The sequence below is a fragment of the Onychomys torridus genome, chromosome 19 (assembly GCF_903995425.1).
Source record: "Onychomys torridus chromosome 19, mOncTor1.1, whole genome shotgun sequence".
NCBI lineage: Eukaryota > Metazoa > Chordata > Mammalia > Rodentia > Cricetidae > Onychomys > Onychomys torridus.
Window position 1 is genome coordinate 5,580,389 of NC_050461.1, and position 14,085 is coordinate 5,594,473.

The window sequence follows — 14,085 nt, forward strand, 5'->3', positions numbered from 1 at the left end:
AGTTTAGTATTTTTATGGGATTCCTGAGTATGTGAACGAGTGGGTCTCTGACTCTTGTGCCTGCTCTTGGGACTCTTTTCCTTCTGTTGGGTTGCCTTGACCAATTTCAATATGATGGTTTTTTTTTTTTAATTTTATTGTATTTTATTTTATTATGTTTTGTATCTCTTAGAAACCCGTTCTTTTCTAAGGAGAGATAGAAAGGGAGTGGATCTGGAATGGAGGGGAAGTGGAGAGGAACCAGGAGAAGTAAAGGGAGGGGAAACTGTAATCAGGATACACTGTATGAACAAATAATAAAAGGGGGAAATATGCTTAAAGTGCTATATAAGATCCTACTTTCCCTAAACAAAAATTACTTTCTTGTTAAGGTTTTGATTTTATAAAGTATTATTTGATAACTATTGTTTGAGACCATATCAAATTATAAAGCATTCAGGTCAGAGAAGTGGTAGCTCAGTGGGTGAATGCAGCTGTACAAATGAGGACCTGATCCCAGCACACAGGTTAAAAAGTTAGGCTGTAAGCCCCAGTACTGTGGGGATTCAGACAGATGGGTCACTAGGGCTAACTCCTGGTTCAGTAAGAGACCCTGTCTCAGGGGACGAGGGCAACCATGCATGCACATACACTCCACACCTATATATGTACACACGGAATGCCCATACACTTACACACAGTCTTAAATGTGAAGCATGCATGAACATGCTCTGCACGACTCAACTGAACTCTACCTATCGTAGCTGCATCCCACATCTAAGGGACAGTGCATAGTCCTACTATCTCCACACATTGTTTTAAAGTTAATTCTTGCAATTGTACTACTGTCTCCTCACATTTCCAGCTATTCCTTTTAATATGATATTCCACATTTACTTCAGTATCCAGACCATGATTACCAGTTGATTTGTGAATATCAGCTCCTCCGCATACCAATTTTCACATTAAAGTCAAATGAATTTTGGTGTCAATATTTTTCAGTAGAATAATAAAAATTCTAGCATTACAAACTCTTACGACTTGACTGATAGAAACTGTATTGATCAATAAACCCCAAATTGTTTCTAAAGTGTTTCCATATCTCTTTATGAGGAGAACACCTTCAAACAAAGTAACAAAAATCAACATTTCTTGACAACTATTACTTCAAACACCCACTACTGCTCACACTGACACTCCAGCTGGAACTCAGGAGCCTCCTATTTCTGCCCTGTGAATGCTAGAATCAACTTTAAGACAAGTGAACTAATTTAAGATGCGTTACATTTTAAAGATTTTACATCTTAGTTAGGTACGACATCATACACTTGTAATGCTAGCTCGCACTGAAGAGAAGCTGAGACAGGAGGGCTACACAACTTGAGACCAACCTGGTCCCACACAGCGTTCAAGGCTGGCCTATAATAAATACATCAGAAGACCCTATTTGAATGAGAACGGCCCCACAGGTTCATATATTTGAATGTTTGCTCTGCAACTGGTGAAACTGGGAAGGGTTAGGAGGTGTGGCCTTGTTGAAGGAAGTGTGTCACTGGAGATAAGTCTTGAGATTTCAAAGGCCAAGCTACTCCCAGTTACACACACACACACACACACACACACACACACACACACACACACAAAATCACTATTTCCTCTCCCCCCCAACCCCCCCCACCCTATCCCCCCCCCCCCCCGCCAACTGCAGATCAGGTTGCAGGCTTTTACTTATTACTCCAGTACAATGCTTGCCCGCCTGATGCCATGATCTCTGCAATGATGATCATGGACTCTAGCACTTTTAAATTGAAAGCAAGCCACCAATTAAGTGCCTTCTTTTATAAATTGCCTTGGCCATGGTATCTCTTCATGCAACAGAAAAAAAACTAAGATACTATCTCAAAAGAGAGAGAGAATTATTAACATACTAATGATTGATTTATGTTACTAACAGCTACTACCAGTCCTAATCATTACAAAATTCTGTAATCAACCAAGTAACAAGTTAAATAAAGTTCTGAGATCCTTATTACCATAGTATTCCAACCTTAGGTAAGACCACAATAAATGCCCCCCAAAATGAACATATTATCATTTATTTATAATTATTTATCTATCACTTTCCTTTGCTCTGGCTTTCTACAAAAGATATACACAAAATAACTAATAAAATATTTTTAAAATCTAAACAAAACTTATGTAAGGGTGGAAGGGGCTGCTAGGAGATGCACATAAACACAGAGCTGAAGAGCACAGAGTTTCATGGAAGGATCTTTCCACTTTGTCATATTACATGTATCTGAAAGGGGAGGTGGATCTACTTACCAGACAGTCTTCACATTGAAGAATCATGTTTAAAATGTGTACAGTTTTTTGTTGAAATGTAATCACTTACTTAACAAAGACTTTATCATTTCATTTCAATACACGTATTTGAGTGAGCCTTCAGTGTAAACTGCAACAGTAAATGTAGGGCAGGGTGGCCAGTCTGACCATGAAAAGGGGGGTGAAGGCTCTTGTAGTGCAAGGCTGACCACCTGAGCTAAATCCCTGGAACCCAAACAAAGGTGGAGGGAGAGAGCTAACTAACTCCACACCTGTCCTCTGACCTCCACACATGCAACACGGCAGGTGCACACTCCTACAAGCCCATCACATGCACAGTAATAAGAATAAATGTCATTGTTTCATTCACTATGCTCATACAGATTTAAAAATATAGGCAGATTACTATTTTCTTTTTCTTTTTACTATTTCAATTTACAGTTTAACAGGACTTGATTCACTATATTTTAAAAGAATCAAGTTCTTCTTCAGTATCAATTACTGTTGTACACAGGATGAAGGCCACTGGACTTGAACTTATGAGGTCTAGGCTTTCGCATCACATTGCCATTCATTCTTCCTCCACTGCCCCACAAGGAAACCAAGTCTTCAATATATGGAAAAATCAGTGTCACCTGGAGCCAGGATCACCAGACTAGGTGGAAGGTCAGCCAGTGTACGATGAGGAACTGAAAGGTCATGTTGACCTGGAGACACTGCTGAGGGGCTGGGGCCCCCTTAATGTCAAAAGCCCAAGGCTGCAGTCCACATAGAGTGCACAATAAGGTACATAAGCACTGGTCCAGGCCAGGGCCACACAGTAGCTATCACTGCCAAAGAGCAACCTTACCAGCACACTGAGGATCATCTCCACATATAACCACTACAAGCCAAGACATGAAAGGTATTCAGTTCACTGCACACAGTGGCCAGGGAGAGGTCCAAAAGTAGGACCAGCATCTCTATTAACACCCCCACCAGGGCTGTGCTTGCACAAAGGCCCAACACCTCTGGGAAGAACTGTTGTGGGATAATTTTGATCACACTGTGACACTCCAAGACTGTTAAATAAAGTTTACCTTGAATGAAGCGGGCAGAGCCAGTGACTAGCTGACCTGAATTAGCCATAGAGAAGCCAGCAATTTGGAAGAGAAGGAAGGGAAGGGAGGGGACTAGAGTTGGAGCTTTCCTTTTGGTTCTGGAATGAGGGAAGAAATGCATCTCTGTGGTGTTCCCCCACAATATTGTGCACCCTAATAAACTTATCTGGGGTCAGAGAACACACAGCCACTAGATACAGAGCCACAAATGGTGGCTAGAAAATGGGTCAGAGCAAGCCATAGCAGAAGTTGGGAGGTGGTGGTGAACGCCTTTAATCCCAGCACTTGGGAGGCAGAGCCAGGTGGATCTCTGTGTGTTCAAGGATACAGCCAGCATAGTGACACACGTCTTTAATCCCAGAAATCCAACCCTTAATCCCAGGGAGTAACGGCAGAAAGTAGAAAGATATATAAGGCATGAGGACCAGGAACTAAGTTAGTTAGGCATTTGGCTGGTTAAGCTTTTAGGCTTTGGAGCAACCCAGTTCAGCTGAGATTCATTCTGGATAAAGACTCAGAAGCTTGCAGACTGAGGAAACGAGACCAGCTGAGGAACTGGCGAGATGAGGTAGCTGTGGCTTGTTCTGCTTCTCTGATCTTCCAGCGTTTACTCCAATAACTGGCCTCAGGTTTGATTTTATTAATGAGACTCTTTAAGATTCATGCTACACATCTCTTGTAGTGTCTCCAGCCAAAAAGTAAGGTCAGCTAGTTGCTACTCAGCCTCTCTGAGCTAGCAAGTTTTCACCCCAGTCTTTGACTCCTGAATCTTATTGATAAATAACCTACATATTGTGGCCATGGCAGAGCTGGGACCACAGAACCAAAAGCCCTGCCAGGCCATGGCCTGAGTGACCAGTGGGGTGCTGGTGACTGCGGGCCCCACCTGAAGATAATAATTAAAGTATCAGTAAATTCATGTGCAGCTACAAAGCTAACAGAAAAACATCAGAGAACATTTTCTGAATGCCCAGTGTCATCCTAGCCAGCAGCACATATGTGAAGAAGGTCATTATGGGGACATAGAGGTCAGGAACAATGAGGTCTTTTTGACTGTATTGCATTTTTCCAGTGGAAGACCAATAACCCCAGCTTCTTGGTATGTCCACAGCAAAAAAAAAAAAAAAAAAAAAAAAAATTGAGTTTGTTATCCTTTCCTTGGGATGCTATGGAGCTGTCATAGCCAAACTGGCCATTGGGTCTCCAAACAGGTGGTTGGCACTGAAGGCTATATCATGTCCTGGGGCTGGGTATCCTCCTGGTAGGCTGGAATGGCCACCATTTGTATCACTGAAGGGTGGAGGAGGATCTGGAGCTACTGCAGTCCTGAGTGATATACCACGGCTGCAGCATTCACTCTACCCAAGGGCTAGCTGCACTGAGTCATGGGTATGAACACTATTGAAAAAGCTTCTCTTGCCCAGCACTGACCAAAGTTCCCGACAGCCCAACACATCCCAGGGCTGGCTGATCAGGGCTGCCATGTCCGTGGCTTTGGGCTTCTATGTCCTTGTGTATAAAGTCACATGAAGTCTAAAAATATCTCTAAGTATGAGTGAATGAGACCTTAGCTCCCAATTATATTTCCAATAGCTGAACTTGACCTTTTTGTGTAAATATAAAATATAAAGTCTAAAGTTTTCAATTCACAATTATGTAAAACTAAGAATATAGTTTATAAACTACTACCCAAAACAACTAATTTTTTTCAGTTAACAAAAATGTTAAAATTCCCTATCATTATCCCAATTCAATAGACTAGAATATTAAAGTCAATGAGCTTTAAAATGTGACCATGACTGACAAATAGAAAGCTCAATGCAAGGAATAGGGTACTCCCTTCAAGCTGTCGTCAAGCACACCTGTGAACCCTGTTTTCAGTACAGGCTATTACAATTGCTTCCAAGTTGATGTAAGTCCCTACTACAGAAGACTGCAAACACGGGTCATAGGGCATGGAGAAATCAACTTGGTGCTGACCAGGAAGCTTCATCCTTGCTGGTTAGCTTTCACAGAACTAGAAGGTGATAGGAAGAAGGGGCTCCTGGGGGTAAGAGTCATCAATAGTCTTTCTCAGCTCTGAACCCTGTAGGCTACAATAATGACCAACATGACAAGAACTGCTAACGCGTATAATACTAGCATAGGTGTCATGGGTGCAACCAACCACTTTCTATTGCAGGACCAAACTTCCTTCTAATTTGTATCATTTTCTACCCAGAGATTAGTGCAGTTCTTACAGCTCCTCAGATAGCTTTCTTGGTTCAGTAGCTAGTGGTTAAGGCAGAAATTCACAACTGGTCAACATGCAGAGAAAGTGTAAGTGGGGTGCTCAGCCAAAAAGGGGACATCTATGTCACCCTCCCCAGGCTCTGGTGTCACCAGGGGACAGAAAGACTGTCAGAGACAGAGCGCAGGAACGATCAAACTGAGCCTGTTCTTCTGGACATGGCAGAACCACGACACTCATGCTCATAGCAGTGGGGTCTAGTACAGGTGGGAAGGGGTTTGTGAGCACAACCCTAACCAAGGAGCTACTGCAAGCTGGTGGCTTCTGGGGTGTGCTGAGGGTGGGAACAATCAGTTTCTTTAAGGGTACAGCTCCTGACAGGTGGGCCAGACACCACTAGATGGCCCCACACGCTGAAGTAAAGGAGGAAATAGATGGCAACAATTGATCTTCATGGACTCTTTAAAAAAGAATTGATGGAGGTGAAGAAGGTGGGAGTGGATCTTGGAGCAGTAGGAGTGGAAGATGCAGTCAAAACACACTGCATAAAATTCTCAGTGAATAAACACACTTTAAAAATGTGCCTATGTCTTTGGGCCTTTGAAAAATATTCTACATTTTACTAAATCTAGACACATGCTAGAATCATCAGAGAGGAAGGAGCCTCAGTTGAGAAAATGCTTCCATGAGATCCAGCTGTAAGGCATTTTCTCTACTAGTGATCAAGGGGGAGAGTCCAGCCCATGGTGGTGGTGCCTCTCCTGGGCTGCTGGTCCTGGGTTCTATGAGAAAGCAGGCTGAGAAAGCCAGGCAACAGCATTCCTGCATAGCCTTTGCATCAGCTCGCTCCTGCCCTGTTTGAATCCCTGTCCTGACTTCCTTCAGTGATGAACAGCAATGTGGAAGTATAAGCCAAATAACCCTTTCCCTCCCAACTTGCTTTTTGGTTATGGTGTTTCACTCAGCAATAGAAACCCTAACTATGACAGATACATACAGCAATATAAAATAGTGTTGTATTAAATGTCATCGATTTTTAGGTCAAATTTAAAACAAATATCATGTTTAGATGGCATGTAATAATAAAAACAATTGTTATATATGTGTATACTACAGATATAAAATCAAGAGGTAGGATTTATTGGAACATGAAAGCACACACAAGGTTTAAATACTGAGATGTCTTTTCTGTGTCAGAAAAGACAGTTCAGTGAGTAAAGTGTCTGCTACATAAGCTTAGGAATCTGAGTTCAGACCCCTGGGACCCATGTGAAAGCCTAGAAAGGAGGTGTGGCTCTGTAAGCCCAGACTTAAGGGGGATAGCCAAAGGTGACTCACAGGGAATCACTGGCCAGACAGTGTGGCAAAATGGAGAGCTTCAGGTCCCCTGAGAGACACTGCCTCAGAAAATAGTGCAGAACAAACACAGTGTTCAATCACCTGCTCAGACACACAGGACGCAGTGGGTAGGCATCCTCAGGTTCAGTCACCTGCTCAGACACACACAGGACAGTAGGTAGGCATCCTCAGGTTCAATCACCTGCTCAGACACACAGGACAGTGGGTAGGCGTCCTCATGTTCATTCACCTGCTCAGACACACAGGACACAGTGGGTAGGCGTCCTCAGGTTCAGTCACCTGCTCAGACACACACAGGACACAGTGGGTAGGCGTCCTCAGGTTCAGTCACCTGCTCAGACACACACAGGACACAGTGGGTAGGCGTCCTCAGGTTCAGTCACCTGCTCAGACACACACAGGACACAGTGAGTAGGCGTCCTCAGGTTCAGTCACCTGCTCAGACACACAGGACACAGTGGGTAGGCGACCTCATGTTCAATCACCTGCTCAGACACACAGGACACAGTGGGTAGGCGTCCTCATGTTCAGCCACCTGCTCAGACACACAGGACACAGTGGGTAGGCGTCCTCAGGTTCAGTCACCTGCTCAGACACACACAGGATGCAGTGGGTAGGCGTCCTCATGTTCAGTCACCTGCTCAGACACACAGGACACAGTGGGTAGGCGTCCTCAGGTTCAGTCACCTGCTCAGACACACACAGGACACAGTGGGTAGGCGTCCTCATGTTCAGTCACCTGCTCAGACACACACAGGACACAGTGGGTAGGCGTCCTCAGGTTCAGTCACCTGCGCAGACACACACAGGACACAGTGGGTAGACGTCCTCAGGTTCAGTCACCTGCGCAGACACACACAGGACAGTGGGTAGGCGTCCTCAGGTTCAGTCACCTGCTCAGACACACACAGGACACAGTGGGTAGGCGTCCTCATGTTCAGCCACCTGCTCAGACACACAGAGGACACAGTGGGTAGGCGTCCTCAGGTTCAGTCACCTGCTCAGACACACACAAGACACAGTGGGCAGGCGTCCTCTCAGCCACCCCTGCGCAGACACACAGGACAGTGGGTAGGCGTCCTCTCAGCCACCCCTGCTCTTTGAAGACCTTCCCTGTGTTGCTGCCTTTCCTCAGGTGTGGCTGCAAACATGTGAGAAGTCAGTGTGCACCCACAGAGCTTAACGTCCACTTCACACACTAACCCTCCACACATTTTCCCACTTACCAATGAACTCTAGAAAGCATTATATAGACACATGCCACACAGTAACTGATGTGCATGTAAGCCTCTTCTCAGACCACACCCACTTGTGGGAAGAACTCCTTTACATGTACCTGCTCCCATGCAAGTGTCCCCAAAGTATAAGTTTCTAAAACAATTGTCACACCAAAGTACACAGTTACATCGAATGTCAATAAATACTGTTTCAGTGCTCCCACTGATAAATAAAGGTAAAAAAGCAACTGTTAGTAAAACTGTCAACACCTGGCTTCCACATACATCTGCACTGGAGACATGCCTGCTCACACATATGCATACATTCAAATACAAAATGCTTTAATATCTAACTTTAAAATGTACCATAGTGATTAATGCGCAATTAGCATCATTTACTTTATATTTCCAATCAAATTTTTTAAAGTGCAGATGCCTGACTTCCACAATCAACTAAACAGTGTTCTAGACTGCCTTGCTAACCATCTCATCACAGTACTAGACCGAACAGTCTTCTAGTTGAGTCTTCGATGTGGTAGTTTGGTTAACTTAATAAGCACTTCATCTACTAGCAATACAAGCAAGGTATGTTTTTCTAGCAAATGCTGGAGTGATTTAGAGAAACTGGTGATCAGGGCCATTTTAAGATTGGCTGAGGTGAAAATCTGAATACTCACTTTGTTATTTTGTGTCACAAGAATACTTCCACCCCCGGGCTTCAAAGGCACCTCTTCCATTGCTCCAAACACATCAGTCTCAACAGAGAAAGTCAGCTCTAGACCCAGGTCACTAATATCATTATCTAAAATCCACTGCAAATTTTTGGCATATTCTGGATCAATAGATGCTACATCTTGGTAATTGACAGGAATACCTAAAAATGTGCAAAAACAGCAGTTACAATACATTCTTCTGACTTTCCTTTACCTATTTAGTGGTAAAATGCTGCCCTCTACAGATACTTTGAAAAAGAGCAAAATATAATCAAATTTGTGGTATGTTCTAAATGGATGCTAATTTCTAAATTTAGAAATCCATTAAATGAAGCCACTGTTCCCTCTACATCTCTACAATGCAGTCTTTCTTTGAAACAGCTATTTAGGAAACTGTTCTAAGCTTCAGAAATGACAATTACTTTAGGTACACTCGCATAAAAATGGATGCTTTATGTAAACAAATACACACTAAATGCAAGTAGAAAATGTCTAAATGTACTCCTTCTTAAAAGAAGGACATTTTTCTCTCCCTCTAGCCCCCAGATACCTTAGGAACACATATGGTCTCTAATCATAACAGCAGTTATTTCAATAAAAATGGCAATGCTTCTCAGTTCTCTCTAAAAGCTGTGAGAAAAGCAGTGTAAATATCCACAGAAGTATAGTAAACTCCTACCAAGAATGTGCTTGTAGAATGATCGTGTGAAGTAAATATTGACCAGCTGCCTGTGAGTCAAAGCTAATCCCAAGATCTGTCCAGCAAACCGGAAATAGTTCAAGTGATCAGGATTGACATAGGAGTTGCTATTGGGCTGAAAAGTTGTTCCTATTGAAATAAACACAAAGTAGTAAGATGCGTATGCACAATAGAGAACAGTCCAATGCAGGTAAATTTATTCACATGTAACTCAAAGGCCATGGTTACATTATGCAGTTCTTTGTGGAATATATAAACAAACTAGAATTGGAGTATAAAAGATAACCATTAATTCATATTTCTCAGGATAATCTGTGTACAAAAGAGATCCTAAAAGATCAAACACATATACACGCAGTCTTCCAGGTACTGTGGCGGTAGCTATTCAGCTCTAACCTCAGGCAGATATTGCTCCATTCACCTATACATGCCTAGTACTCACTAGATTTTGCATGTTAAGATACACAATGCTATGGAAAGAACCATTCTTTAGTAATAGATCTAATCACTGAACGTGCTGCCTACTAATGCTAACTAATGATCAGAAAATCTGCTACACCTAAAACTCATCCAATTCTTTCCAAGGCAAATAATCAAGTGTAAACCACTTCTAAGGAAGTGAAAGTAAACACAGCAAGGGGATGACTGCTGATAACTATGTAACAGTGTGATTCATTTCTAGAACAGTCACAAAGTAGTGTTACTCAGGCTAGAGGGAGCTGACTCAGGCAGTCTCCCGTGGGCTGATGGGAAAGGTCTGGAGCTGGAAGCGGCGACAATTGCACAGAGAGCAAATGTATTTAAAGTCAGCACAGGGTCTGGTTCAAATGGTCGACGGTGAGATGGGAAAATCTAGAGCCACACCTTGACTTTATCTCTCCTTCAATACGTTTTCTGGCCATTAACGTGGATTACAGATTCACTCATTCATCTAGGAAAATATACACTGAGGTCATGCTTTGCACTACTGTTCCAGACAACAAGACTAAAACAAAGACTAACTGAAAAACCTAATGAAACAGCAGCAAAGAAAAGTGGGCAGGTATTAGAAAACAGAATACTCTGACAACCATTCACTGGGTGCTTCGGAGATCTCTGATTTTCCAGTGCAGCACTGAACTGCACTGCTGTGACTGTTTATAGAGGTGGAAGTGGAAATCTGGAGACTTGTTGTTGAATGACTTAAGAGGCACATGAAGCATATCGTCCACTCTGAACTGCCTCTCACGATCACTTCCTATCGCAAGGCAAGATGTGACATCATAGCCACAAAGACTTCAAAGAGAAACATAACCATAATCCCAAAAAAAAAATGCTGAAAATAATTCTATTTTTTACCTTTTCAAGGGATAATGCTTTGGATTATAGATGCACCAGCAAAGATTTTGGAGACTCTATTTTCTTCTCCTAGCTCTGCATATTTCTTCACTAACAAATTTCTGAAAAAACTGGGTTCTTAATAAGAATAAATAAAAGAAAAAATTTTTAAAAGTACATAGACAAAAATCTTAAGACGAGGAATTTTTACTTGACCACTTAAAACAATAAAAATTTGTGTTAAACTTTAAGTTTAAATATACCTGTAACCCTGCCAGCTTCTGAGTTTCAGTATTAAAAACTGTTTAACTGTGCTAGAGAGATGCTCAGTGGTAAGGAGCACTTACTGCTCTTCCAGAGGAATAGAGTTCAGTCCTCAGCACTCACATCTGGTAGCTCACAACTGCCTGTAACTCCAGCTCCAGGGAAATCTGATACCTCTGGCCTCCATGATCATCTGCATTTACATGAACATACCCACACACATACACATAATTAAAAATAATTTTAAAAAATCTAAAAATTTTTAAGCCAGGCAGTGGTGATGCACACCTTTTATCCCAGCACTCAGGAGGCAAAGGCAGGTGGATCTCTGTGAGTTCAAGGCCAGCCTGGTCTACAGAGAGTTGCAGGACAGCCAGGGCTATGCAGAGAAACCCTGCCTTGAAAAACAAAAACAAAAATCTAAAAAAAAATTTAAAACTGGTAATTTTTTTCAAACAAATACATTTATTGAAATATTTTTCAAGAAATAGTGAACATTTTTTAAAACAGAAATCCTATTGCATAAGAAAACATTTCAAAAATAAAAGTAAGAACATCTAATATTTATTTCACACTCTCCTTGTGCCAGGGACTAAGCTGTGTTTTCACGTACCATCGAACTAAATTCTTATTCCACAACACAGGATCAGAAAGGTTAAGTTCCTGGCCCAATATTCACAGGAAGGAAAGTGAGAGAACCAGGATTCACACCGCCATCACCGCAGAGGCCAAACTCTAACCAGAAACTACAAGTGTCGCTATCTCAATTTGATAAGAAAATAAGTTTTTTTTACAATACTATAAACATTAGGTCTACCTAAACATTCCCCACATCAAAAATTCTTAAATCCCAAATGTAATTCCTTCATGACAACCACATCTAATAACAGAGAATATCTCACCTGGATTAAGTTACTAATACTATGATTCCCAAGAGAAAACTTATGAATTACAAAATGAACAAATCAAAATCTTAGTCTGTATGATTGCACATACACTCTGTTCTCACTCACATGACTTAGGAAGGACATCTAATGACTCCACATGTGCAACTAAACTGCCTCAGTAAGAAACTGCAAAGAACAGAAACCTACAGTATGCTGACTCTAGCTTTAAAGACTAGGCCTACATATTTAAACCTGTTGTCATAAAAACTACAAACACCAAATTCACCTCACAGCAAGCGATCAGAGGCTACAGAGTTGAAGTAATTTCCATTACTCCAGGTGTGCCAGAGGCACTGTTCAACAGAGACATGCCTACAGACTTCTGCCCCACACAGCCCATTCCGGGGCCTCCCTTGACTCTCCCCATTAAGCAAGCACTTGCTGCTACTTTGGGTGCTGCAGTCTGAAGTTATAAACAGTTAAGATATTCTCTTCTGCCGGAAGGTGGCACATGCCTTTAATCCTAGCACTCGGGAGGCAGAGCCAGGAGGATCTCTGTGAGTTCGAGGCCAGCCTGGTCTACAAAGCGAGTTCCAGGAAAGGCGCAAAGCTACACAGAGAAACCCTGTCTCGAAAAACAAAAACAAAACAAAACAAAAATATTCTCTTCTTTCAAAAGTGCAAATACTGGGGAAAGAATATTTTCAGGAAAAATAAGCAACCATACATAGCATTTGAAAACCGAAATCCTACCTTCACTTTATCAAGTTAGATGTCAAATATATCTCTCAAAATGAGTTGGTAATCATCAGTATTTAGTTTACAGTATCAAATTATATCTTTATATAGGTTGCATGAACCATTTCCAAAACAGTGGTTCATCTTATTATATGGTTACGTACATGTTTTATATTTTTGGTTGTGAGCCTAGCCTTTAATGGCTGAGCCATCTCTCCAGCCCAAGGGCATGTTTTTTAGTTGCCTGATTTTGATTTCTTAAAAAGACTAAAATTGAGGGCATTATGAATAAATGAATTAAGATGGAACATCATAAATACTAGACTTTGACTTTACAACTTGGAAATAAAAATAGGGTTAGCAAGTTTTTATTTTCAAATAAAAGACTTTTTTAAAGTCCATTTTATAAAAGAAAATGTTAATTAAAAGTAATAATACAGTAACAGACAACCCTCAAATTGAATAAGCTCAAAAGTTCTAGAGAGAAGTTTCCAGAGCCCTGAGACAAGCATTTGGAAACTGTTTAGAAGAAAGCTATGTGAGGACAAAACTCCAGACTTCAGTTTTCTCTCCTATGACATGGAAACATCCACCTAGACAACAGGGCTATTAAAGGAATAAAGACAAACTTCCTGACATAGTCTGATGAATATGGCAGTAACAGGAAGGTCTAGCCTATACAACTTACCATCTGCTGACTGGGTGAACAGTGCATAGTCAGGATTGACTATCTCATTTGACAGAATATCAAACCACTCACGCACAACACCTTGACCCTGAAGAATTCAAGAAAATAAAATTTAGCAACAACAGAAATATACTGCACTTAGACATTTTCTCTGAAACAATAACACACTTTAAGTGATCTCAGGTAAATACTAAACTCTGAAAGTGTGGTATGATAGTTTATACACCCACCATGCCTTCCTCGCCGTGAAACCGGACAGCAATCCCCTGCTTTAGTTTTGCACAATTTGCTTTTGATACAATTTCACAGCTACTCCTAAAAATAGAATCTGAATATGTAGCACTGGTTAATTTTAACATATTAAAACTTGCAATAACAACTATTTTATGGCTTATCCATCTAACTGTTTCTTTGTTAAACATACCTCTGTGAACCAGGAGAATATCATTTTCATTCACCGGCCTGTGTACCATATCTGAATCTGGCTGTCCTGAGTGCAAATGTTCATAGAACCATTCACAACGATCTTTAAATGGCTACTCCAAAAAAAAAAAATGACAGTAAAAAT

At 41.5% G+C, this 14,085-nt stretch overlaps 1 protein-coding gene and 1 pseudogene across 3 annotated transcripts in view; both read right to left on the reverse strand.

Moving 5' to 3' along the window:
- Positions 1 to 14,085, reverse strand: part of Hace1 (HECT domain and ankyrin repeat containing E3 ubiquitin protein ligase 1) — a 111,031-nt gene that overhangs the window by 20,768 nt on the left and 76,178 nt on the right. For all 3 annotated transcript variants that reach the window (XM_036168628.1, XM_036168629.1, XM_036168630.1), the window contains 5 exons: positions 13,942 to 14,053; positions 13,748 to 13,845; positions 13,518 to 13,605; positions 9,603 to 9,752; positions 8,888 to 9,084 (listed from right to left, as the gene is read on the reverse strand). In XM_036168628.1, coding sequence (XP_036024521.1) covers positions 8,888 to 9,084; positions 9,603 to 9,752; positions 13,518 to 13,605; positions 13,748 to 13,845; positions 13,942 to 14,053 — 645 coding nt within the window. The remainder of the gene's footprint in view (positions 1 to 8,887; positions 9,085 to 9,602; positions 9,753 to 13,517; positions 13,606 to 13,747; positions 13,846 to 13,941; positions 14,054 to 14,085) is intronic.
- Positions 2,952 to 4,888, reverse strand: LOC118570396 (annotated as a pseudogene).